Genomic DNA, 24,950 nt, shown 5'->3' with positions numbered 1-24,950 from the left:
TGAGTGTCCATTTCATTAGTAGCTCTGCAGGCAGGACCCCCGTGAGGGTGTGCGGTCGAGATCTATATGCCAGCAGGAGACGGGATAGGCGGCATTGTAGGGAGGGTCCTTGAATCCTGAGCATACCTTGCTTAATGATTTGGACCGCACGTTCCGCCTGGCCATTGGAGGACGGCTTGAACGGCGCAATCCTGATGTGGTTGATGCCATTGCCCGACATAAACTCTCGGAATTCGTAGCTTGTGAAACATGGGCCATTATCACTAACCAGGATGTCCGGCAAGCCATGGGTTGCAAAGATCGCACATAGGCTTTCCACGGTGGTGGATGACGTACATGAATTCAGAATGATGCACTCGATCCATTTCAAGTATGCATCTACCACAATAAGGAACATCTTTCCCATGAACGGGCCTGCGTAGTCAACATGAATGTGTGACCATGGCCTGGTGGGCCAGGGCCACGGGCTGAGCGGGGCCTCCCTGGGGACATTACCCAGCTGGGCACACGTCGTGCACCTGCGAACATAGTGTTCCAGGTCTGAATCAATTCCAGGCCACCAAACGTGTGACTGGGCAATGGCCTTCATCAGCACAATGCCTAGGTGCTCGCTGTGGAGTTCCCTGATGAATGCGTCCCTGCTCTTCTGGGGCATAACTACCCGGTTGCCCCATAGTAGGCAGTCGGCTTGGATGGAGAGCTCATCCATCCGTCTGTGGAACGGTCTGACCTCCTGAGGGCATGCTCCATCTGCGGGCGCCCAATCCCCAGTCAGGACACATTTCTTAATCAGGGATAGGAGGGGATCTCTGTTTGTCCAGATTTTGATCTGGCGGGCTGTGATTGGGGAGCCTGCGCTGTCAAAGGCATCGACAGCCATGACCATTTCAGTGCTTTGCTCTGCTGCTCCCTCAGTGGTGTCCAGTGGAAGCCTGCTGAGCGCGTCAGCGCAATTTTCGGTGCTGGGCCGGTGCCGGATTGAGTAGTCATAAGCAACCAGCGTGAGAGCCCATTGCTGTATGCGAGCTGATGCGTTGGCATTGATGGCCTTGCTGTCTGACAACAGGGATGTTAATGGCTTGTGGTCCGTCTCTAATTCAAGCTTCCTACCAAAGAGGTACTGATGCATTTTTTTTACAACATAGACACATGCAAGCGCTTCCTTCTCGACCATCCCATATACCCGTTCTGCTTGAGAAAGCGACCTGGAGGCATAAGCCACAAGTTGTAGTTGACCCTCAGCATTGACCTGCTGCAACACGCACCCAACCCCATAGGACGATGCATCACATGTCAGAACCAATTTTTTACAGGGGTCGTACAGGGTCAACAACTTGTTTGAACAAAGTAGTTTTCGCGCCCGATCAAAAGCCCGTTCCTGACAGTCCCCCCAAAACCAATCACAACCCTTACGCAGGAGCACGTGTAGCGGCTCCAACAACGTGCTCAAGTTTGTCAGAAAGTTCCCGAAATAGTTCAACAGTCCCAGGAATGAACACAACTCTGATGTGTTGCAGGGCCTGGGTGCTCGTCGAATCGCCTCTGTTTTGGATTCGGTGGGCCGAATCCCATCTGCAGCAACCCTCCTGCCCAGAAACTCAACCTCAGGAGCTAAGAACACACATTTAGACTTCTTGAATCGCAGGCCTACCCGGTCCAGTCGGCGTAACACCTCCTCCAGGTTGTGGAGGTGTTCCTCGATGTCTCGACCCGTGATGAGGATGTCGTCCTGGAATACGATCGTTCCAGGAATGGATTTAAGCAGGCTTTCCATGTTTCGTTGAAAAATCACGGCCGCTGATCGAATGCCAAACGGGCACCTGTTATAAACGAACAGTCCCTTGTGCGTGGTGATGGTGGTCAGTAGTTTAGATTCATCGGCCAGTTCCTGGGTCATATAGGCTGAAGTGAGGTCCAACTTGGTGAACAGCTTGCCGCCTGCCAGCGTGGCAAAGAGGTCCTCCGCTCTCGGAAGCGGGTATTGATCTTGTAGGGACACCCGATTGATGGTGGCCTTGCAGTCGCCACAGATCCTGACAGAGCCATCCGCTTTTAGGGACGGGAACGATGGGGCTCGCTCAGTCGCTGAATTCAACAGGTGAGATGATGCCCTCTCTCAACAGCTGCGATCTTTTCCTGCATCACATACAGCACCGCTCTGGCTTTGTGGTGCACTGACCTGGCATCCGGGGTGATGTGTATCACAACTTTAGTGCCTTTGAAAGTCCCGACGCAAGGTTGGAATAGTGAATCGAATTGTTGTAGGACTTGTGAGCACGAACTTCACTCCACAGATGACATTGTGTGAACATCCACCCATTTCCAGTTCATCCCGGCTAACCAGCTCCTCCCCAATAGTGTGGGACCATTGCCCGCGACAACCCAGAGCAGCAGCCGATTCACTAACCCATTGTGTGTGACAGCCAACATTGCACTGCCTAGCACCGGAATGATTTCTTTAGTGTAAGTCCGTAATTGTGTCTCAATACATGCTAATTTGGGTCTACTGGCTTTAAGTGGCCATAGCTCCTCAAATTGCTGAACGCCCATGAGTGACTGGCTGGACCCAGTGTCCAGCTCCATGCGTACTAGGATACTGTTTAATAAAACCCTCATTGGTGGCGTTTTGGTGTATGAAGTGTGAATATTCACCAAATGGACCTGCTGAACCTCAGCGTCCATTGATTTGCCCCAAAAGTCATCCTGCCTCAAAGAACCCTCTTCTGGACCATCCGCCTCATATATCAGTCTGGTTGCAGACTTCCTGCACATTCGAGCTAAGTGGCCACTGAGATTTCAGTTCCTGTAGACAAACTGTTGAAATCTGCAAGATCTGGCTGAGTGTTTTCCCCCACACCTCCAGCATGAGTTAAAGTTTCCTACGTTGGGAACAAAGGGACTGTGGCCAGGCATTCCGCGCTGACTGTCCCTTTGACTGCTCTTAAGTATCCTATTAGTGGGTGTCAATGGCCCCATCCTGGGCCGCATTGTCCACTGTGATGGCGTGAATGTCCGTTCAGCCTGCCATTGTCTCTGTTGAAGTCCTACTCTGGGGTCTATTGCTGCCTGGGGAGTATCGGACTGCCCCTGCGGGGCTCTGAGTCGCATTGATAATGTTGACTCCCTGATCCATCGCCGCGTTAGAGGCAGAATTGCGTGCGTATATTATTTTCGTCTCTTCCTCCCCCGCCATGAAAGTTTGAGCTATCAATGCCGCCACTTCCAAGGTCAAATCCTTGGTCTCAATTAATTTGCGGAAAATTCCCGCATGACCGATGCCCTCAATAAAGAAGTCCCTTAGCATATCCCCCCTGCAGGCATCTGTGAACTTACAGAGGCTGGCCAAACGCTGGAGGTCCGCTACGAAGTCTGGTATGCTCTGTCCTTCACGACGTCGGTGGGTGTAGAATCTGTGTCGGGCCATATGTATGCTACTTGCCAGTTTGAGCTACTCACTGATCAATTTGCTAAGTTCTTCAAAGGTTTTGTCCGCCGGCTTTTCGGGTGTTAGTAAGTCCTTCATGAGCGCATAAGTCTTTGGTCCGCAGCTGGTCAAAAGATGAGCCCTTCACTTATCGGCCGCTGCATCCCCCAGCCACTCTTTCGTAACGAAGCTTTGCTGAAGCCTCTCGATAAAATCGTCCCAGTCTTCCCCAACACAGTACCGTTCCTCTGTGCTACCGGTGGCCATTCTCGTGGGTCGTGAACTCCTGTTTCTCGTCGCCAATGTAAAGTCCTTACTCTACAGTATGAAAGCACATGAGCAACATTCTGGGGACAAGGTCACTCTGTGACCGTAACTCTTTATTCACAGGACTCCAAAGACGATGACCCTGCGTGGGACCTCCCTTTTTATACCTGTATAATCAGGTAAGGAGTGTCTCCCACAAGTTCACCCCTTGTGGTCAAGGTGTGCATCTAGGTTGAGTATATACAGTAATACAGCGATGTTACATTGTGGTTACATACATGACAGTTTCTTTCAGCTATGAGACATAATGATGTGTATTGAATTTTCATATTTTTTTTACTGATAGGTAAATATTCTGTAATAATTTGGCATAAAATCTAGTAAAGAAAAATTATCTTTAATTTTACACATTGAGGTAGATACACAGATCACAGATCAAAGTTGTGTATGAATTAACTGATTAGTAAATGATCTTGCTGAGAAATAATACAAAAAGTATTTTAGATATATAGCTCTCTTGTATATAATATAACCTGGTAAAACAAAGTAATAAAAGGTCTTCGTTACATGCCAGCGTTACAATCAGAATTGTATTAAACACCCCCTTTATGTCCTACAATGTAAAGTTACATGAAAAATTTGCTTGGCAAAATGGCATTCATTTGTAATGGTAGAAGAATGCAAGACACAAGTTCAAATCAAAAATTCAAACATGAAAGCTTGAAAAAAACCCAGAACTGCATATATATTACATAGAATTTACAGCACAGAAACAGGCCTCTCAGTCCAACAGGTCCATGCCAGTGTTTATGCTCCACACGAGCCTCCCACCCACCCTTCTTCATCTAACCCTTTCAGCATATCTTTCTATTCCTTTCTCCCTCATCTGCTTATCTAGCTTCCCCTTAAATGCATCTATGCTATTCGCCTCGACTACTCCTTGTGGTAGTGAGTTCCACATTCTAATCACTCTTTGGGTAAAGAAGTTTCTCCTGAAATTCCTATTGGATTTATTCGTAACTATCTTATATTTATGACCCTTAATTTTTGTCTCCCCTACAAGTGGAAGCATCTTCTCTATGTCTACCCTATTAAACCCCTTCATAATTTTAAAAATCTCTATTAGAACACCCCTCAGCTTTCTCTTTTCTGGAGAAAGAACCCAACCTGTTCAGACTATCCTGATCGGTATAACCTCTTAGTTATGGTATCATCCTTGTAAATCTTTTTTGTACCTTCTACAGTGCCTCTATATCCTTTTTGTAAACAATCTACCTATAATATATGAAATACCTTACATCTGCGTGCGCTTCCTGTCAATTTTTTCCATTGCACAAATTGGTTGCTGCATTTCCTGGGCTGATAAGTGGCAAGTAACATTCGGGCCACACAAGTGCCAGGCAATGACCATCTCCAAGAAGCGGGAATCTAACTACCGCCCATTGACATTCAACAGCACTACCATTGCTGATTCCCCCACCGCCAACATCCTGGATGTCACCATTGACCAGAAATTTAACTGGACCAGCTATATAAATACTGTGGCTAAAAGAGCAGGTCAGAGGCTGGGTATTCTGCAGTGAGTGACTCATCTCCTAACTCCCCAAAGTCTTTCCACCATCGACACGGCACAAGTCAGGAGTGTGATGGAATACTCTCCACTTGCCTGGATGTGTGCAGCTCCAACAACACTCAAGAAGCTCAACACCATCCAGGGCAAAGCAGCCCGCTTGATTGGCATCCCATTCACCAGCTTAAACATTTACTACCTGCACCACCAGGGCACCATGGCTGCAGTGTGTGCCATTTACAAGATGCACTGCAACAACTCGCCAAGGCTTCTTCAGCAACACCTCCCAAACCCATGACCTCTACCACATAGAAGGACAAGGGCAGCAGACACATGGGAACACCATCACCTCCAAGTTCTCCTCCAAGTCAAACACCATCCTGACTTGGAAATATATCGCCGTTCCTTTATCATCACTGGGTCAACATCCTGGAACTCCCTCCCTAAATCCTTGTGGGAGTACCTTCACCACAAGGACTGCAGCGGTTCAAGAAGATGGCTCACCAGCACCTTCATAAGGGCAATTAGAGATGGGCAATAAATGCTGGCCTTGCCAGCAATATCCACATCCCAGGAGCAAATATTAAAAAATTATCAACATTGACTACACTTCAAGAGTACTTCATTGATTATAAACCACTTTGGGACATGCTGAGATCATGAACGGCGCTATATAATTGCAAGTTGTTTATTTCTTTCCATTATAAACAATCCATACTATAACTGTATCCTCCTACCCACCCCCATCCCAGACAGCTGTTAGAGGCACTGCAGTGCCACCAATGGCAGGAAAATGTAATTGCAGCATGACAAGTTTACATAGGTAATTTCCATTATACCAAATGATGGACATAGAATTATATGATGGCGATATAAAAATAAGAGTAGAATGTATGTCTTCAAAATGTGCTCTCTCATAACCCCCAACCTCTAACCCCACTTTCACTAAAAACTGAAAACTGGCACGAACCCTGCAGTTTCAGGTAAATTTACTCCCGTGGCACTAGACGACTTCACACCTGGAATAATTTTGTCTTGCGAGTGTTCATTTCCTTTCACTTCCTCCTCAGTTATATGATACATGGCCATTGCTTTTGGCAATTTTCACTTCCGTCAACATGAAAAACAATGCAATAGCCTTAATAAATAACTAATGTAATATTAATGAAGTTAAAAATGTGCTTAATTTGAATATAAATAATTCCGTTAACATTGGAATAATGAAAGCATCCTGGCTATCGGATAACTGAACTGTGAATTAACACAATTTCATAAAATGTTAAAAAGTTGAGCGAGTAAAACTACGGTTTATAAAAGTTTGAATTATTCGCCTCTGTTGTGTTGTAGCATTTAAAGTTAGTTAAATGAATGAATGTAGTTAAAAAGCTGCAATAGTCTGCAGTGTCTGGATGTTTCTGAGCCACTTTGCTATCAAACTAAACTTTTGCTGACTCTCCCTGCTTTTGTCATTGGTAAAAGTCAACAGTTGTGTTCACTGTGGAATGGATAGGAAAAAAAGCCCAATAATAATAGAGCTAACTCAAAATATACATTTATATGGTAGAAATTTTTTTTCTGAATGTACACACAATACTTTTAACAGAGTTGTAGAATCTCACACATTGTCTTGTCGAAGGAATGTTTAATAGTAATGACTCAAAGAGCAAGGTTGGCAAAGAATTTCCTGGATTTTCTTTCCTGTTTTTTGGCCCTGGGTTTCGACTGCTTTTTGCCTCCCCAGATTACATGGCTGTGGGTGGAAGTGCTGGGTGGGGGGTGGGGTGGCAGTGATGGGTGGTAGGTGCTCCTGGCATTATGAGTGTGGGGCAGGCTTGATGGACAAGCTGGCCTTTTCCTACCCGTCAATTTTATATCTTCGTAATGTAGGAGTCAACTTTTTAATAATGTTTGCTGCACTAAATAATAATAATTATATAATAGCAGATACTTAGCAAGGAGTTACAAACTAATAAATCCATTAAGAACTCAGATATTTGATAGAGATGTTCAAAATCATGAAGGGCCTAGACAGAGTAAATAGAGAGAAACTGGCGGAAGGGTCGAGAACCAGAGGACACAGATTGGCAGAAGACCCAAAGGCGAAATGAGGAAAACCTTTGTTATGCAGTGAGTGGTTAGGATCTGGAATCCACTGCCTAAAAGGATGGTGGAGGCAGACTCAGTCATGGCTTTCTAAAGGGAATTGGATAAGAACCGGAAAGAAAAAAAAATGACAGGGCTACGGGAAAAGGGCGGGGGAGTGGGTCTGGCTGAATCGCTCTTGCAAAGAGCTGGCTAGGGCTTGATAGGCTGAATTTTGTGCTGTAACCATTCTACGATTCTATGATTTCACCTTTGTTGTAAAGTAGTGTATCGTTTTTGGAAGTAGTGATGTGTTATTAATTGTAACTGGTGGGTTTCCAGTGGCTTTGCCCATAGAAAATTAGGGCAAATCGAATGTCTCTGTCCCCCTGTCCTACTATCACGGTTTAATTTACAATAGTGTCTCGATTTGCAATAACTATGTCATTTACTGTCTTATTCACCTGTGTAAGGTCAACTCAGTTGCCTTATTTCAAGGCTGAAAACCCCCCCAAGTTTCTCCATTCTTTCCTCATGACCCAGCAGTCTGATGTTAGGAATCAATCTCATGGCTTTTTTTAGGACTGCTTCCTACGTTTCAATGTCTCCTTTGTGTCACAGTGATCAAATGATACAACAGGAAACAAATAACTCATTAAAACTTAGAAAATTATTTCTTTTGGATTGTTCTTTCTTCTCTTTGCACTAAATTGTCAAGAATCTGATAATGTTAATAATATCAATAACAACACAATTTCAGAAAATACTTCAAAATTACTTTTAATTCATACACTGACACAGGTAAATGATAAGCTTTCATTTATATAATTCCTTCCAATGTGCACAGCACATACACCACAATATTAAACATTAGCTGTATAAAACTACAGACACATTCGGACAGATTTAAAGCTTTAATATCACATGACAACTATATCAAGTAATACTTTAAAAACTCAATGCCCATACATCCCAAGGCATAACTAACAGGGACATGCAAGGCAACTGGTCAGTTTAGAAAGTTCAACCAACTTTGTTCTCGCTGACCCACTGCTGTACCAAGTATCTGTTGAAAATGCTGTGCTAACCTTAACCCAATCCAAAATAGCAGCATGGAAATGGAATATTAGTTGATAGAGAATGTGCAGGTTTTGCAACAGCATGGGTTCAACTATTGTTTTGCAAATGTAATTATATAGTTTGGATATGCATGGGCATATCATCAGAGTACTAATGATATCTGAAAATAAAGGTTTTATACTAGATCATGCTGTAAAAGTGACATAAGTTAAATATTGAAATGAAAACACTATGACAATGGGTCTACACCCAAGACAGGAATCCATCTTTTTTTTTTCTTACACATGCTTATGGACCTGTTGTGTACTTCTAACATTTTCTGTTTTTTTTCAGATTTCCAGTATATATTTTTTTTAACTCACTCTACTTTTACTCATTGCTGGTGAATGCATTATCTCCTACAAGATTCCCATTCCCATTGTCTCAATTAGGATTTGAACCTTAACTTTACATTGGCTGTGCCAGAAGCAAGATGAACAATTAATCAAACAAACTGAAACCTTTGCACGCCCCTAACATGGGCAGTTATGTATGCCTCAGGATGATGACAATGATTCAAGTTACACACACAGTATTGGAAGGAACACAGGACACCGGTAATTTCACTCACAGAAGCAATCCGCACACTAACCCCACTGAGGCTAAAGCAGAGGACCAGAAATGGATGTTTTAACATGCAGACCTCTTAAAACATTGAATACAGAAGGAAAGAGTGAACCTTGTCCTGGCAAGAGTTTTGCTGATCTCACTGAACGTTTTGGTTCTGAGTAGCTTTCTTCCTCAAGGTCACCCTGGCTAAAACATTTAGTAACCTTAAAAGTTCTAGTAAAGTGAGTAGCAGCTTATCAAAAGGAATGTTGGAAACTGGACTAAAGGTTCTGTTATCGTCAGACCCATAAGTGTCAAACCCAGGATTTAGGGTTCATTTTTTCCCCACCTTAGCAGCAATGAGCAGAGCAGAAGACATTTTAACAAGGACCTTAGAATCTCTGTCTACAATTTATGGCAGCCCCCATCTGGACTACGTAACTAGACCCCCAACTCCACCACATGACTGGATAACATTTGTTTCTTTATTTTTTCAAACTCTGAAAAAGGTTTTGTTCATTTTTCTCTCCCCCACCCCCCTCGCCCCCCACCCCCAAACGTATTGTTTGAATAAAATTTGCTGCTGTTTTCTTTTGCTTGGAGTGCTGAGGTACGGTTTGAAAAATATATAAAGAAAATATAGGGTTACGCAATGACCATATAGTGCAGTCTAACAGCTGTCTGCAAATATTTTCACCATGATTATCCCTACTAAAAGTAAATCACTGGGTAAAGATAGCTCAAACGTGACAAGGCTCAACTAGGATGCAATAGACGCCCTACTGGCTACTTTTGGCTACATATGGTAGCATGTTGACTTAAGATCACCAACAATATTTCAGGGGCAAACCCACAATCCTGAGTTCCTATGCAGCTTTTATGAGGAGACTGTTTTATTCCGGCTTCTTAAAATGAGGTAGATAATTTTTGAATTCAGGAATGGAAAATGATAAGAAAGCAGCAGCATCTCCTCCACAACACTGCGTAAATTAAAAAATCTGCCCAAGATTCACAGCAGATATCTTGGTATCATTTTCAGAAGATCATTAGTATGGGTTGATCAAACCTGCAAAGTATATTAGTGATACTTACTAGGTCTAAGTCAAGTAATTCCCTGAGGTGCCATAAATAGGACAGAAAATGCTCCTTTAAAGCATATGGTCATTTATAACGCTAAAATGCTGAAGCTTATAGGTAGGTTAAGGATAGCTTCTGACCTGAAGATCTGACAAAGATTGACTGCAGGAGAGTTCAAAGTTCAGCAGCAGCAGATCTAAAAACAGATTTGTGGGTTAGTACTTCAACACTGTACTTTCCGTACCAGAAGTAGACGGATTCCATTGAAATTACACAGCAACACTGCACAAAGGTCAGATACCGAGCATTGTTACAAGCAGACATATAAAAATTGACAACATTTACCAAAACGTCATGAGTGAAGACTTTAGTACCTTGAGAAACAATTCAATATACAACCACAACACGGACCTCCATTACACAAGATTATTCAGAACAGTGCAAACCCATTGTATATAGGAATTCCGTTTCACGTTTTAAAAAAGATGTAATAGCAGCACACCTGTGACAATTTTAACACACACACACACCCACGATGCACCATGTTGCACAAAGAGGAACAACGTTCGCAGAAATATAAAATCAGCAAAACTATAAATAAACCTTCTGAGCAAAAATATACAGATTTAAATATTTAGTCACAATTAATTTAAATATATGATACACCTACTCGTCTTGCATAAAGCTTTCCTGAAAGTGCACCGACCGAGGTTCAGCCCCCATCCCCACAATTAGGCGTCCCTCCTGAGGTAATTTCCGAGGCGAGCCCCTCTCAGATTCTCGGCAGAAAATGAGTCATTGTCATTATGGGTGATACTTTGTTGCCTTTCTTCGTTTTGCCATTCTTGCTCAACGCCATGTACATGGTCGGGTACGCTCTGGACTCGTAGGCGTTGTAATTATTGGGCAGTAGCACTTCGTTGAACTTGCATTCATCACTGTAGTATGCCTGGAGAGTAAGAAGATAAATTCTTAGTGGGACTGTGTATCTGCTTAAACCATTATCGCAAAATACAAAAGCACCGAGATTCCAATTCAGTTATTCTACACTCCAAAGGTGTGCACAGGAACAACCCATGCAAAATGATGTGACACAGACTCTGTTGTGCAATAAAATTCGAAAAGAGTCCAGACTGGTCATTGACTAAAATCTTTTGGTAGTTTTCTTAACTGGGCTGGCAATGGAGTTTAAGTTTCTTACTTTGATCGCACTTATTTCATGAGCCCTGCGATAGTTGCTAGGAAGTTGGCTGGTCTGACTTATAATTCTCCTTAATTAAATAAACTAAACATTGGACGTTGCCCAGTTCTCAACAGCCACTTGGGAAGTTGTGAGCCCATATTCCAGACACCCTGACAGCTGACTCTAAATATTTATTCGTCATATTTCTTTGCCTCTGATCTTTCTATGAAAGCATTGCTTGTGTGATGTTCATGGTCATTTCAAGAGCTGTGTCTCCACTATTTAACCAAGAGATGCTATGATTTTATTTAAACCATTGACATCGGTGTGGTTTGGGCCCTTAGCACAACCAGTAACCTGTATGATTAACATTAAGAGTCCTATCTTCTGACACTGTACAACTGATGGGGTGCTTGGCTGAAATAAAGTTAAATGACCATCTCCCAATGGCGACGATCACCAGTGTTCACTTTTGACTCAGAGAGGAAATGCCCTAACTATAAGCAGGTAAAACACAACAATTTGTCTCATTTGGGAAAGGGCTACTGCTACAAGTTGTTTAAATTGTTTTCCTGTGACAGGTAAATTGTGGCGCAACATTTTGGAAGAAGGAGACTTAATTATGGCCACAATTGTCCAGGGGAACAAAAAGAAATTGCTCTATATGTGGGAAGACTGTACAATATGGGTGGTCCACTTTGACTGATCCTGTTTTACACTGGGGAGGACAGTAGGTGCATGTGCTGGCTGGCAATGCAAGGAATGGAATGTACTTGAAAGACGGACTAGCTGATCCACAGCAGCAGCATCTATCTATATTTCACCCTCCGCGCACAATAAAATATATACAGCACTTCAAGAATGCAGTTCCTGTCGAATGACAATATAATGCATAATAGACCTTCAAAGTGTCGTCTTAAGTACACACTCACATGTCATCAGCAAGTGATATGAACTATCTAGCAGACTGACACACAATAACTCGTTTGTACTTACAGACCCGTAGAGTTTGCCTTTGCTATTCATGGCTACAAACAGCCCACTTCTGACACCAAGCAGGCTGACGACTCCCCTTTCCACGGGAGAAATTTCCAAAAGACCTGTGCAGAGGGGGGGAAGAGAGACATGTCAACAGTGCTTCCTGCGTTCATTGCCAAACACCCAACTAAACCGCAACTCTGTTAAAGAGTTTGCTGAGGTGTTTGATGTGGCGACAATTCTGCGTGATTAAAAAGCTGCTGCACCCTGTAAATGCTGGAGGTTTGAATCAAGGGCCAGATGTTGAGGGGGGTAAGAACACCTGATTTATTTTCGACATCAGAAAAAAAAATATATCGCTCGAAGCGATTTCATTTATGAAATGGTGTAATGTCTTGCACAGGGAATGCAGGCATAGAACATTGCCCATGACATGGGAACTGACAGAAATGAGTAACCAAGTGTATTTTCTGCCGCTTTGGGAACATTGCACGCAGAAGGATCCTCGCCACTTACATATTTTAAGAAACCGGCATGGTTAACTTAATTCCCCAGGGCATAAACAGCAGCGAGCACACCGCACTTCGCAGACAGTCGCCTCAAAGCAATCATTAAACAGCCCATAACGCACAGGTTGAAACTTATTATCAAGGGGCACTTGCTGCGATCTGACAAGCTTTTTTGGCTGCGATTTACCTCGACATGTTCGCATTAAAATGCTTACGATTTGGTCTTATCCTCTTTCCCCCTCTTGGTTCAGTGCTTGTCAAAACTTTTGACCGCAACAAGGCAAAAAGTCTGAAACATTCTTTGCGAATGACCAACACATCTCGGACACACAACTGGGTATCCCAGAAGAAAAAAAAACCTCATTCTATAAATCCATCTAAAAATAAACAGCGGTATAACATCCGCCAGAGAGTTTATAATTACAGTACTGCTAGCGTGCACGGCAACTTCTAGCGGTGAACGGGTTAGTACTTACTGTACCGATTCTCGTTGTGTATCCCATTTATCCGACCATCGGGCAACACTTGAAGATGAAACCCGATGCCCACGTTGCAGTAGAGCCGTCGCTGCCTTTTGATGCCCAGCAAATAGTCAGTCTCCCGGCTGATGTCCTTCCTCTCCCCGGGGACGCGAGGCATGGAGCGGGACAGCAGGGTTTCCCACCGGCGCTCCAGGGTGGCGTTGGGCTGGGCAGAGAGAGGGGCGCAGCGCACCAAACCAGAGACAAGTCCAAGGAGCAGGATTGGCAAGGAGGCCGATTGAATAGTTGCCTTGCAGAACATCCTGATCAACATGGGCACACGTGGTTGCGAATCGATTGCAACTAAAAATACTTCGACTCTAGCTCCACTTTCTCGCTTTATTTTGGGCGCACATTAAAAAAAGACACACACACACACACACACAAATGCTCAGCGTCTAGATGAGCTGATCTGTTACATCTGACGGCTGCATGGGGGCCCTCCTATGCGAGAGCCGGCTTAAGGAAGTTTATTTGAACTTGCAATCCGCGTCAAATGATCAATTTTGGAGTCAAGAGGAGAGCTCTCTGTGAAGTCTTCTTCCTCTGACAGTACAGCCATACCGACTACCCCCTGACCACGATATTTATATCCATCTGCATGGTTACCTATTACATCACCACCTACCCCATTCAATTCAACTTTGCAAATTCACATCAACGTGAGTCACGCGCCAGTGATTTCACACTGACCAAACTTGTTTTGAAATTAACGTTTACAACTTTTCTCTGCATTTAATTTTATGCATGTGAAAAATATATGTAAAAACAGAACATTTATATATATTTATAAGCAGAATATATATAAGCAGGATATATACATATATAATCAGTACATATAAATATCTATATAATCTCTATACATATATATACAGAATGTATACATATAAATATTTGACGGAATGTCATATTTTATGTCGGCCCCTAACCCGGGACGCTGGAAAAAGTTGAGCAGTCTGACGCCTTGCTAAAATTCATCGAGCAAAACTTGGAAAAAGTGTGCCAAGTTCAGTATTTTAACTTTTCTAATGAGTTTTGACAATTTCTTTCTACTTAAAAAGTTTGCTTGTATTGTATGGCAGCCACCGTTAAACAGTCCACCGCGCTGTAAAATGCAATAAAGTACTATTACAATAAAGCAGATGGCAATAGGCTTCGAGTGTTGGGGACCGTTACCTTTTTATTTTGTTTGGACATTTTAAGTTCTGGGACACGATTAGAAAGGCACCAAATATAAATAAAATGAAAACAACCGCCTTTTAAATAGACTTATTTTGATCTATATTGGGATAATACTACCCCACATCTTGCTTCAAATGTTTCCCCAGTTGCTGTAAGTTTTAGAATTGAGGCATTTCCCAGAATAATGAATTATACTGGACTTGTCAAGAAGCATGCCAAATGATAGCTTTTACATGATGAATGCGCATCCGGTCACATCCACCAGCATTGCAAAGTCGACAGGTGGCCGAAAGTTTGGACGAAACAGTGCATCGACGCACAACGTGTTAAAAAAATGAGTCAGGTCTTTGCAACCAGCAGTAATTTTGCCTTTTGCACTTGAGGCAAAGAACATTTGAAGAGCCCCCCCGCTGCGCCGCGTTCGGGGGAATAGAACCGCCGCGGGCGAGGTGACAGCTCAGTGAAGGTGTGAAAATCAATGACCTTCCATCATGCTCTTTTGTTTTTTGAAAGAGCTAATACATCTATCAGTGAGTGTTCGAGCTGTATTTTCATGTTACTGGGACCTCGGGTTTCCAATGCATTCAGTAATGGTACGATGGATTGTGAGTTTGTTTAGTCATTGCTTCTATGCACAGGTGCCTTTCACTTTGAAAGATGTGATGGCCAATATTGACGCGCCATGATCATTTGTTTCAGCTCACTTGGATGTCACTAGCACTTAAAAAAAGACTTGCATTTATATAGCACCTTTCATGACCACCCGATGTCCCAACGCGCTTTACAGCCAATGAAGTACTTTTTGAAGTGCAGTCACTGTTGTAATGTGGGAAACCCGGCAGCCAATTAGCGCACAGCAAGCTCCCACAGACAGCCATGTGATAATGACCAGATCATGTGTTTTTGTTATGTTGATTGAGGAATAAATATAGTTATAGGATACCCGAGTAAACTCTCCTGCACTTCATCGAAATAGTGCCATGGGATCTTTTAGGGCCACCTGAGAGAACAGAGGAGGTCTCGGTTTCAGGTCTCAGCTGAAAGATGGCACCTCCGACAGTACAGCACTCCCTCAGCACTGCACTGGAGTGTCAGCCTGGATTTTTGTGCTCAAGTATCTGGAGTGGGACATGAACCCACAACATTCTAGTTAAACCATAATCTTTAAGTTGAAAGAAACACTCAACAATGCAGTGAAAACTGACCAAAAGTTTACAGCGAAGGGAAGTGGATTATACTTTAAAATCTAAAAACAAACCATGCAGGGATGTGGGGAAAGAGCAGAGGACTGGGACGAATTGGATAGCTCTTTCAGCGAGCCGGCACAGGCACGACGGGCCGAAAGGCCTCCTTCTGTGCTGTGTCAATCTATCGCTCATTCTAGCGGTGGAAATCAATAGGTTAATCCTGTTTAATTAGAATGCATTCATCAGACAAGACGGACAATGGGAATGAACGTCTATCTATTGCCTTGTTTTTTTTGGGGGGGGGGAGGGAGGTGGGTCCATATACAAATGCCCCTTGACTCAGACTTGAAACCATTGCTCAACTCCAAAATGTTCCCTTTGGGGTTTTTTTGTTTCAATGATAAAGCAGACACGTCCCTCTGTGGCCTTTGCATCCCTTTTAGTGGAAATTGGCCATCGAGGGCCAGATCCGCATGACAACGTTTTCTCACGTTCACGTCTGGTTGATTCTGTATAATAAGAAAAAAAAAGTCCGTTTACATGGTCTGCAGGCTGGGGCAGGAATGTGGGCCTCTCTCCTGGTGGCCCAGCCCGGATAGCTGCAGTCACTGTGGGAGACTCTTTTCTCTCTCTCTCCCTTCTTCTGAACTGGGACTGTTTTTTTTTTATATTGTCGGCGGGCGCTTTTGCACACACGCCCCCATATCTTTATTCAGTCGGCACATTTGCTGTGTCTCGCCTTTTGGGAAATCGTTGCTTGTTGTCGTCGTTTGCAGTGATCAAACCTCCTTCCTGAGCGAGAATGTTTGCCGATTGCATTGATGTTGCGCGCACAGAATGGCCCATCGACTCACCATGGGCAACTTAAGCAACAATCACAGGGAGCAGATAAAGGGTTGGAAATATTCGAACAGGTGTAGGGGGACCTCGCCGACCGGAGAGCAGATAATGCTGTAAACAGATGGAGGTGAATGTTACTTGGCCAGAAAATAATTGATTTTCAGGAGAGGAAGGATTTTAACCCCCCCCCCCCCCCTCCCCAAATGGCCATGTTTGGGTCTGGTGGGATGTTAACATTTTAAAAATCTGAATCCCGCTCCTATTCGCGTTTTAACGGAGGTGGGTGGCGGGCGAGAAACCTGCTCCCAGGAGGCGGGTTGGCAATTTAAATATTACAATGAGGGGGCTAAGTGCCTCATATTTAATCACCGTTTTAAATGTAATCTTGGCCGGACGAGTTTTCCGGGCCCCAGGAAACCTGGCGGCTAAAGGGAGGTGAGGACTGCTGGATCTAGGAGGTAAGTGCCTTTCCACTTACCCGCTGGATCCAGTTTAGTTGCTTCACCCATCCCCTGCAATCGGACACCCAGTTGAACCCTTCTGATCTCTTCCACCAGGCCTCTTATCTCCCCCCAACTCTAGCCTCTGATCTTTTCTCTGGCCTCCGATCTTCATTCTAGTCTCCAATAACCCCTTGTTCCGACTTCCAATCTTCCCTGTCGCCTCTGATTTCCTCGACCCCAGCCTCCAATTTCCCTCCCCGCCATGCTCCGGTGTCCAATCTTGACTTTGGCTTCCAATCTTCCCCCCACCCCAGCCTCTCCCTTCTGCTTACTCCCTGTCTGCGGACTGGTGCCAAAGACCTACCATCCCGATAGCCAGCCAGCCTTTCAATCTGGCCTCTCAATCTTGCTGGCTGTGTCTGGGAAATGGAAATAAAAAATGCTAATCAGGTCCTGCCATTAAATTCAGCAGGTCCTAAGGGAAACCCATTCTTCTGGGTTTCCTCAACTCAAAGCAGCCCCCCACCCCCTCCCCCCATTCCGCTCCCTCCGCACCTCCGAATTAATATCTAGAATGTCTTAATTTTTCTAATAATTTTCATAGGTTAGAATTGCAGTTGCTCATAGATGAAAAGGATTAAGAAGAAAGCAATAACATGCATTTATATCGTGCCTTTCACAATCTCAGGATGTCCCAAAATGCTTAACTGCCAATTAAGTTATTTTTGAAGTGCAGTCAGTGTTGTAATGTAGGAAATGGCATCGCACAAACAACAATGAGATAAATAACTAGAAACGCTTTTCTTAGTGGTGTTACTTGATGAATATTGGCCAGGTAGGCCAGGAGAACTCCTCTGCTATTCTTCAAATTAGTCCCTTGGGTCTTTTATGTCCACCTAAGAGGGTAGACAGTGCCTTGGTTTAATGTCTCATGTGGAAGACGGCACCTCTGACAGTACAGCACTCCATCATAATCCAGATTATGTCTCTGGAGTGGGACCTTAACCAACTACAATTTGATGAAAGTGCTACCACTAAGCTAATTCTGACACTTAGGCCATACAGCCCCTCGAGCCTGTTCGACCATTCAATTAGATCATGGCTGATATGTACCTTAACTCCATTTACCCACCTTTGATCTGTATCCCTTGATACCTTTGCTTAATTAAAAATCTGTTGATCTCAGTCTTGAAATCTGCAGTTGACCCAGCATCCATAGCGTTTTGTGGGGAGAGACTCTCATATATTAACCCTCTAAGAGCTGGTGTGTTTCTGGTGAATATGCATGACACCTTTTCAAGGCCAGCAAATCTTTCCTAAGGTATGGTACGCAAAATGAAATGCAGTACTCCAGATCGGGTTTGACCAAGCTTCTGTACAACTGAAACATTAACTTCCTCCCAGTTATTCCAACTTTTTTCTCTTGAGATAAAGGCCAACATTCCATTTTTTGATTATTTTTTGTACCTGTTCACTTGTTTTTTGCGATTAGTGTATCTGGACACCCAAATCTCTCTGCTCCTCGACAGTTTCTAATCTCTTGCCATTTAGAAAATATTCTGATCTGTCTCCTTTGGGTCCAAAGTGGATGACCTCACACTTCCCCATGTTGAACTCCATCTAACACAATTTTTCCCATTCACTTGATCTGTCGATACCTTTCCTGCTCCCATCTACATAATTTATTGTGTCTCATAATATAGTGTTATCTGCAAACTTGGATGTGCAACTCTCTATTCCTTCATCCAAGTCAATGATCCACTATATATTGCATATTGCACCACCCGTTTAACACTGGGATTCACTGGCTATCCATGAACTGGCTGTAAGATGTTGAAAATGTGAGTTGCACTTTCATTTACCATTTTTTTTTCAAAATGTGTATAAAATTATGAGGGGCCTAGATAGAGTGGATAGGAAGGATCTATTTCCCTTAGCAGAGAGGTCAATAACCAGGGGTATAGATTTAAAGTAATTGGTAGAAGGATTAGAGGGGAGTTGAGGATAACTTTTCTCACCCAGAAAGTCTGGAACTCACTGCCTGAAAGGGTGGTAGAGGCAGAAACCCTCTTCACATTTAAAAAATACTTGTATATGCACATTTTTAAAATACTTGGATATACTCAAGTGCTGTAACCTACAAGGCTACGGACCAAGAGCTGGAAAGTGGGATTAGCTCTTTTTTGTCTGGAACGGACACGATGGGCCAAGTGGCCTCCTTCTGTGCCATACATTTCTATGATTCTATGAAAATATATTTAACCATCAATCTAGCATAAATCCCTCTGCTTGAATAGCAGCTCGCCTCATCTCAAATGAATACACAACATTCTCCCCTTGTATGACTGCCCTTTTACATATATCATTTTTTGATTTTTCTGAAGCCCCTAACCCTGTATGAAACCTTTGCTTCCTTTTCATCCACTCAGGAATTAAACATTGAACAGCTACACGAATGACACCAAGTTGCAATACACAATAAAAGAGTGCTGTAGACCTCTTTATATAACTTTGTTTAAAGTTACAACTCCACAGTTTACGAAGCAACTCAGTGCATTCAATTTGCTACAGTGCTAAGCAAATATGTTGGATTTTATGCCATATCAAGTTGCTAATCCATATAATTCAAGAACATGGATGTGGCAATTTGTTTTACTTTGGTGTAAAACGATTCTATTATCCTGTTCCTACATGTCCCATCTATGTGTATTGCAAGATTAACCCATTCTAATGAGTTTTTATGCACTTGAACTTCAGGTTTTGACAGCTGAAAGACCTCACATAACCAGTGTCTCCCAAACACGTGTGCACTCTCAACATGTGGTGACCTATAGGCTATGATTCATCCTTGAACCAGTGGATTTTGTGAAGCAGTGTGGCTGTTGTGACTAAATGAAGCATAGTGGGGAATTGTTAAACAATGTAACCGATTTTAACACAAAGCTGTCAGAAAGTATAGGTGCACAGCTCCAAGTCACAGCCTGGAAACCCATTCCGTATGGAGGAGATACAGCATGATTAATTTTCCAGTTGACATTTGAAGCCAAAGCAATGAAATGATGAAGAGTCGTCTTCTCCTGTAAACTATTGGCAGGTTGGGGTAGAGGCCATGTTTTTAAATTTTTAATTGTGTAGCAAAACTTGATAAACTTTGAGAACTTCATCAAAATGTTCTTGTCGAACTGCAAAGTTTGGTTCAGATGAAACTAAGCTTAAAGTGGGTCATTAATACTCTACTACTCCAAATAATTTGGTATGCCTCTGTGGGTGATGTTGTCTTTGCTGTTTACAAATATATTGTAATCTGGTCATTTTCAATTGAGCAGAGTTTTCAATAATACCGTAGAATCCTTACAAATCAGAATGATTAATGAGATACAATTTGCACATGCTGCACTGTAAAGTTAAATGAAAGGCACATCAAGGTGACCAACCATATGTAAGAATTCATCATCATCATAGGCAGTCCCTCAAAATCGAGGAAGACTTGCTTCCACTCTAAAAGTAAGTTCTCAGGTGACTGTACAGTCCAATACAGGAATTACAGTCTCTGTCACAGGTGGGACAGACAGTGGTTGAAGGAAAGGGTGGGTGGGGAATCTGGTTTGCCGCACGTTCCTTCCGCTGTCTGCGCTTGATTTCTGCATGCTCTCGGTGATGAGACGCGAGGTGCTCAGCACCCTCCTGGATGCTCTTCCTCCACTTAGGTGATCTATGGCCAGGGATTCCCAGGTGTCGATGGGGATGTTGCACTTTATCAAGGAGGGTGTCCTTGAAACGTTTCCTCTGCCCACCTGGGGATCGCTTGCCGTGTAGGTATTCCGAGTAGAGCACTTGCTTTGGGAGTCTTGTGTTGGGTATGTGAACAATGTGGCCCGCCCAACAGAGCTGGTCGAGTACGGTCAGTGCTTCGATGCTAGGGATGTTGGCTTGATTGAGAACACTGACGATGGTTCGTCTGTCCTCCCAGTGGATTTGCAGGAATTACCTAATGCTTAAAACAAGCCTGCAACAGATGTATCTTGACTTTCCAGTTTGGTTTAATGCAGACTGTACAAAGCCCAGCAAGCTCTTTAGTGTCTTCTTCTTCTTCTTAGGCAGTCCCCGGAGTCGAGAATGACTTGCTTCCACACTAATATGAGTTTGAAGGTGACTGATGGGACTAATGCAGGATCTACAGTCTCTGTCGCAGGTGGGGCAGGTGGTGGTTGAAGGGATGGGCAGGTGGGGTGTTTGATTTCTCGTCCGTTCCTTCCGCTGTTTGTGCTTGGCTTCCGTGTGCTCCTGACAAAGAGACTCAAAGTGTTTGGCGCTTTCCTGGATGCTTCTCCTCCATTTTGAGCGGTTTTGAGCCAGGAATTCCCAGGTGTCAGTGGGGATGTTGCACTTTTTCACACTTTAGTCATGTTAGTCACACTTGAAAAACATGACTAAAGTGTAACACACATGTAGACTGGCATTTAGTCTTAATCTAGCCTGCGAATTCAGTGCAGCAATGAGGCAGTACTGCAATGTCAACCAACCTGACCAAAAACAGATTAACTGGTCACTTACTTCTACTGTTTGTGGGACTTTCTATGTGAACCATGGCTGCTTACATTGCCTACACTTAATGACTACACTTCAAAATTAATTCATTGGCTGTGAAGGCTCGGGGACATCCTAAGGGTCAGAAAGGTGCTATATGAATACAAGTTCCTGCTTTTCTTTGTCTCTGTGCATGAAGGCATGTATTGTATTTTCCACTGTACTGCCATGCAGTAGATGTAGTTGTGCCAGGCTTGTCGACATGTGGCATGTTTTATTCGCTGCTGAAATGACCACAGACACAAGCCCCACATTAACTGCGGTTGCAATATTTCATACTGCACGTCATGAAATGCTGGAACTTATACTGAAGATCTTGGAAACATCAACCGCCTGAAACAAAAGTTTCAACAAGTGGATAATCACACTCTTGTTGAAAAATGCCCAACTGTGTCAACAATGAGACTGTATCTTACACACGTTGGATAGTGACCATATATAACTCTAAGCATCCCCAATACTTTCTTACTCTGAATGTACCTTATGCTATTGCCACACACAGTTACCCTTTCTAGGAGTTACATGTGCTGATCTCCAATATTGAAGTTACACTGCACTTTCCACCAAGGCAAAATAAAACAACCTGAACCGAGTTTCTCATATAATATCTCCAGCACTGCCATTTCTTTTCCTTCTTGGAAGGAGATCCTAAACATCCATATTAACACTTCAGGTGCTGGCAGTTGAGACTGCACAGATGAAAGAGCACAAATGTTGACACCCTAGATGACAATTCAGAAGGACCAACAGAAAGGAAAAGGAGGTGGGGTAGCTCTGTTAATAAAGGATGAGATCAGTGCAGTGGTGAGAAATGATATTGGCTCAGAAGATCAAGATGTAGAATCAGTTTGGGTGGAGATAAGAAATAATAAGGGGAAGAAGTCACTGGTGGGCATAGTCTATAGGGACCCTAATAGTAGCTACACTGTTGGATGGAGTATAAATATAGAAATAATGGAGGCTTGTGAGAAAGGTACGGCAATAACCATGGGTGATTTTAATCTTCATATCGATTGGACAAAGCAAATTGGCCAAGGTAATCTTGAGGAAGAGTTCATAAAATGTATCCGGGATGGTTTCCTTGAACAGTACATTGCGGAACCAACCAATGAGCAGGCTATCTTAGATTTGGTACTGTGTAATGAGACAGGATTAATAAATGATCTAGTAAAGGATCCTCTAGGAAAGAGTGATCATAGCGTGGTTGAATTTCAAATTTAGTTGGAGAGTGAGAAAGTTGAATCTCAAACCAGTGTCCTAAGCTTAAATAAAGGAGACCAAAAAGGTATGAAGGCAGAGTTGGCTAAAGTGGACTGGGAAAATAGATTAAAGTGTAAGACGGTTGATAAGCAGTGGCGGACATTTAAGGAGATATTTCATAACTCTCAACAAAAATATATTCCAGTGAGAAGGAAAGCCTTTAAGAGAAGGGATAACCATCCGCGGCTAACTAAGGAAATAAAGGGTGGTATCAAATTGAAAACAATGGCATACAAAGTGGCCAAGATTAGTGGGAGGCCAGATGATTGGGAAACTTTTAAAAACCAGCAAAGGACGACTAAAAAAATAATAAAGAGGGAAGATAGATTATGAGAGAAAACTAGCACAAAATATAAAAACAGACAGTAAGAGTCTCTACAGGTATATAAAAATAAAGAGAGTGGCTAAAGTAAATGTTGGTGCTTTAGAGGATGAGGCTGGGGAATTAATAATGGGGAATAGGGAAATGGCAGAGACTTTGAACAAATATTTTGTATTGGTCTTCATGGTAGAAGACACTAAAAACATTCCAATAATGGATAATCAAGGGGCTATAGAGAGGGAAGAACTTAAAACAATCACGATCACTAAAGAAGAAGTACTTGGTAAAATAATGGAACTAAAGGTGGACATATCCCCTGGACCTGATGGCTTGCATCCTAGGGTCTTAAAAGAAGTGGCTGCAGAGATAGTGGATGCATTGGTTGTAATCTACCAAAATTCCCAGCAGATTGGAAAACCGCAAATGTAACGCCATTATTTAAAAAAGGAGGCAGACAGAAAGCAGCCTAATATCTGTCGTTGGGAAAATGTTGGAGTCCTTTATTAAGGAAACAGTAGCAGGACATTTGGAAAAGCATAATACAGTCAAGCACAGTCAGCGTAGTTTTATGAAAGGAAAATCATGTTTGACAAATTTGCTGAAGTTCTTTGAGGATGTAATGAGCAGGGTGGATAAGGGGCAACCAGTGGATGTGGTGTATTTGGATTTCCAGAAGGCATTTGATAAGGTGTCACATAAAAGGTTACTGCACAAGATAAAAGCTCACGAGGTTGGGGGTAATATATTCGTATGGGTAGTGGATTAGCTAACGAACAGAAAATAGAAAGTTGGGATAAATGGTTAATTTTCCGGTTGGCAAACGGTAACAAGTGGGGTGCCACACAGATCAGTGCTGGGGCCTCAACTATTTACAATCTATATTAATAATTTGGATGAAGTGACCGAGTGTAAGGTAGCCAAGTTTGCTGATGATAGAAAGATGGGTGGGAAAGCAAATTGTGAGGACAACACAACAAATCTGCAAAGGGATATAGGCTAAGTGAATGGGCAAAAATTTGGCAGATGGAGTATAATGTGGGAACGTGTGAGGTTATCCACTTTGGCAGAAAAAATAAAAAAGCAAGGGCCCGAAATTGGTGGCCTTACCTCCCACTGCCACCAGCTTCTGCCGACTGTCGCCGAGTTTCTTTGGCGGTCTCCCCTCGGTGACAGATTACTCTTGGTCTGCTGACAGTGAGAGGTGAGTACCGCTGGGAGCTGCCCGCTGACGCCCGCTAATGGTTGAGTCGTGTAAGTGACCTCCCGCTCACCGATTTGCCATATTGGTGCGGGTGGGAGTTGACGGGAGTCGGCAGCAGCAGGGGGGAGGACTGCTGCATGGAGACAGGTCTAACCCCGACGGTAAGTAAGAAGACCTGCAAAAAAAGGTTTGTGAACATGTTTTCATTTTTTATTTTTTAGCATCTTACCTGTATGGGATCCCCTGAAAGTGTTCTGGTGTTTTTATTTCTTTCGTGAAGATTTTACTTTTCAGTGTTACCCCCTCCCTGGACCCGACTCGATCCTTGGCGACACTTTGCCGAGGTTCGCATTTGCCGCCGAGATTGAGAGCTCCCGTCTGCTGCTGCCCAGATTGATTGGCGTAAGCCATTATTTGGCTGCCGGGCAATACTGCCACCTTTTTTAGAGGGATCTTCCTGGCAAAGTACCACCTGGTCTCTCGCGGCCATCAGCGGTCCTTTGGGTGGCACTTGGGCAGGCCATGCCTTTGACCAAGTTCGGGCCCAAAATTATTATTTAAATGGAGAGTGATTACAAAATGCTGGAGTACAGAGGCACCTGGGGGCTCTTGTGCATGAAACACAAAAAGTTAGCATGCAGGTACAGCA

The 24,950-nt window shown here is 43.3% G+C and overlaps 1 protein-coding gene across 1 annotated transcript; it reads right to left on the bottom strand.

The window, feature by feature from the left end:
• Window positions 1-10,737: 10,737 nt before the first annotated feature.
• Window positions 10,738-24,712, bottom strand: fgf4 (fibroblast growth factor 4). The gene is made up of 4 exons (XM_070898746.1): window positions 24,531-24,712; window positions 13,235-13,542; window positions 12,268-12,371; window positions 10,738-11,037 (listed from the first exon to the last, which is right to left on the bottom strand). Exons 1-4 carry the CDS (start codon window positions 24,710-24,712, stop codon window positions 10,861-10,863), a joined length of 771 nt encoding a protein of 256 aa, XP_070754847.1. The 3' UTR covers window positions 10,738-10,860.
• Window positions 24,713-24,950: the final 238 nt, after the last annotated feature.

The sequence above is a fragment of the Pristiophorus japonicus genome, chromosome 14 (assembly GCF_044704955.1).
Source record: "Pristiophorus japonicus isolate sPriJap1 chromosome 14, sPriJap1.hap1, whole genome shotgun sequence".
NCBI classification, from domain to species: Eukaryota; Metazoa; Chordata; class Chondrichthyes; family Pristiophoridae; genus Pristiophorus; species Pristiophorus japonicus.
This window is presented reverse-complemented; position numbering and strand designations above follow the sequence as displayed.

What these genes read in the sequence shown, in the direction of transcription:
- fgf4 (XM_070898746.1), bottom strand. Translation starts at nt 24,712, where the DNA reads ATGGCTTACGCCAATCAATCTGGGCAGCAGCAGACGGGAGCTCTCAAT. An exon ending in TTTCAGGGGATCCCATACAG is followed by an intron (nt 13,543 to 24,530) that starts GTAAGATGCTAA and finishes CATGTTGATCAG; the next exon opens with GATGTTCTGCAAGGCAACTA. An exon ending in ACACAACGAGAATCGGTACA is followed by an intron (nt 12,372 to 13,234) that starts GTAAGTACTAAC and finishes CCCTCTGCACAG; the next exon opens with GTCTTTTGGAAATTTCTCCC.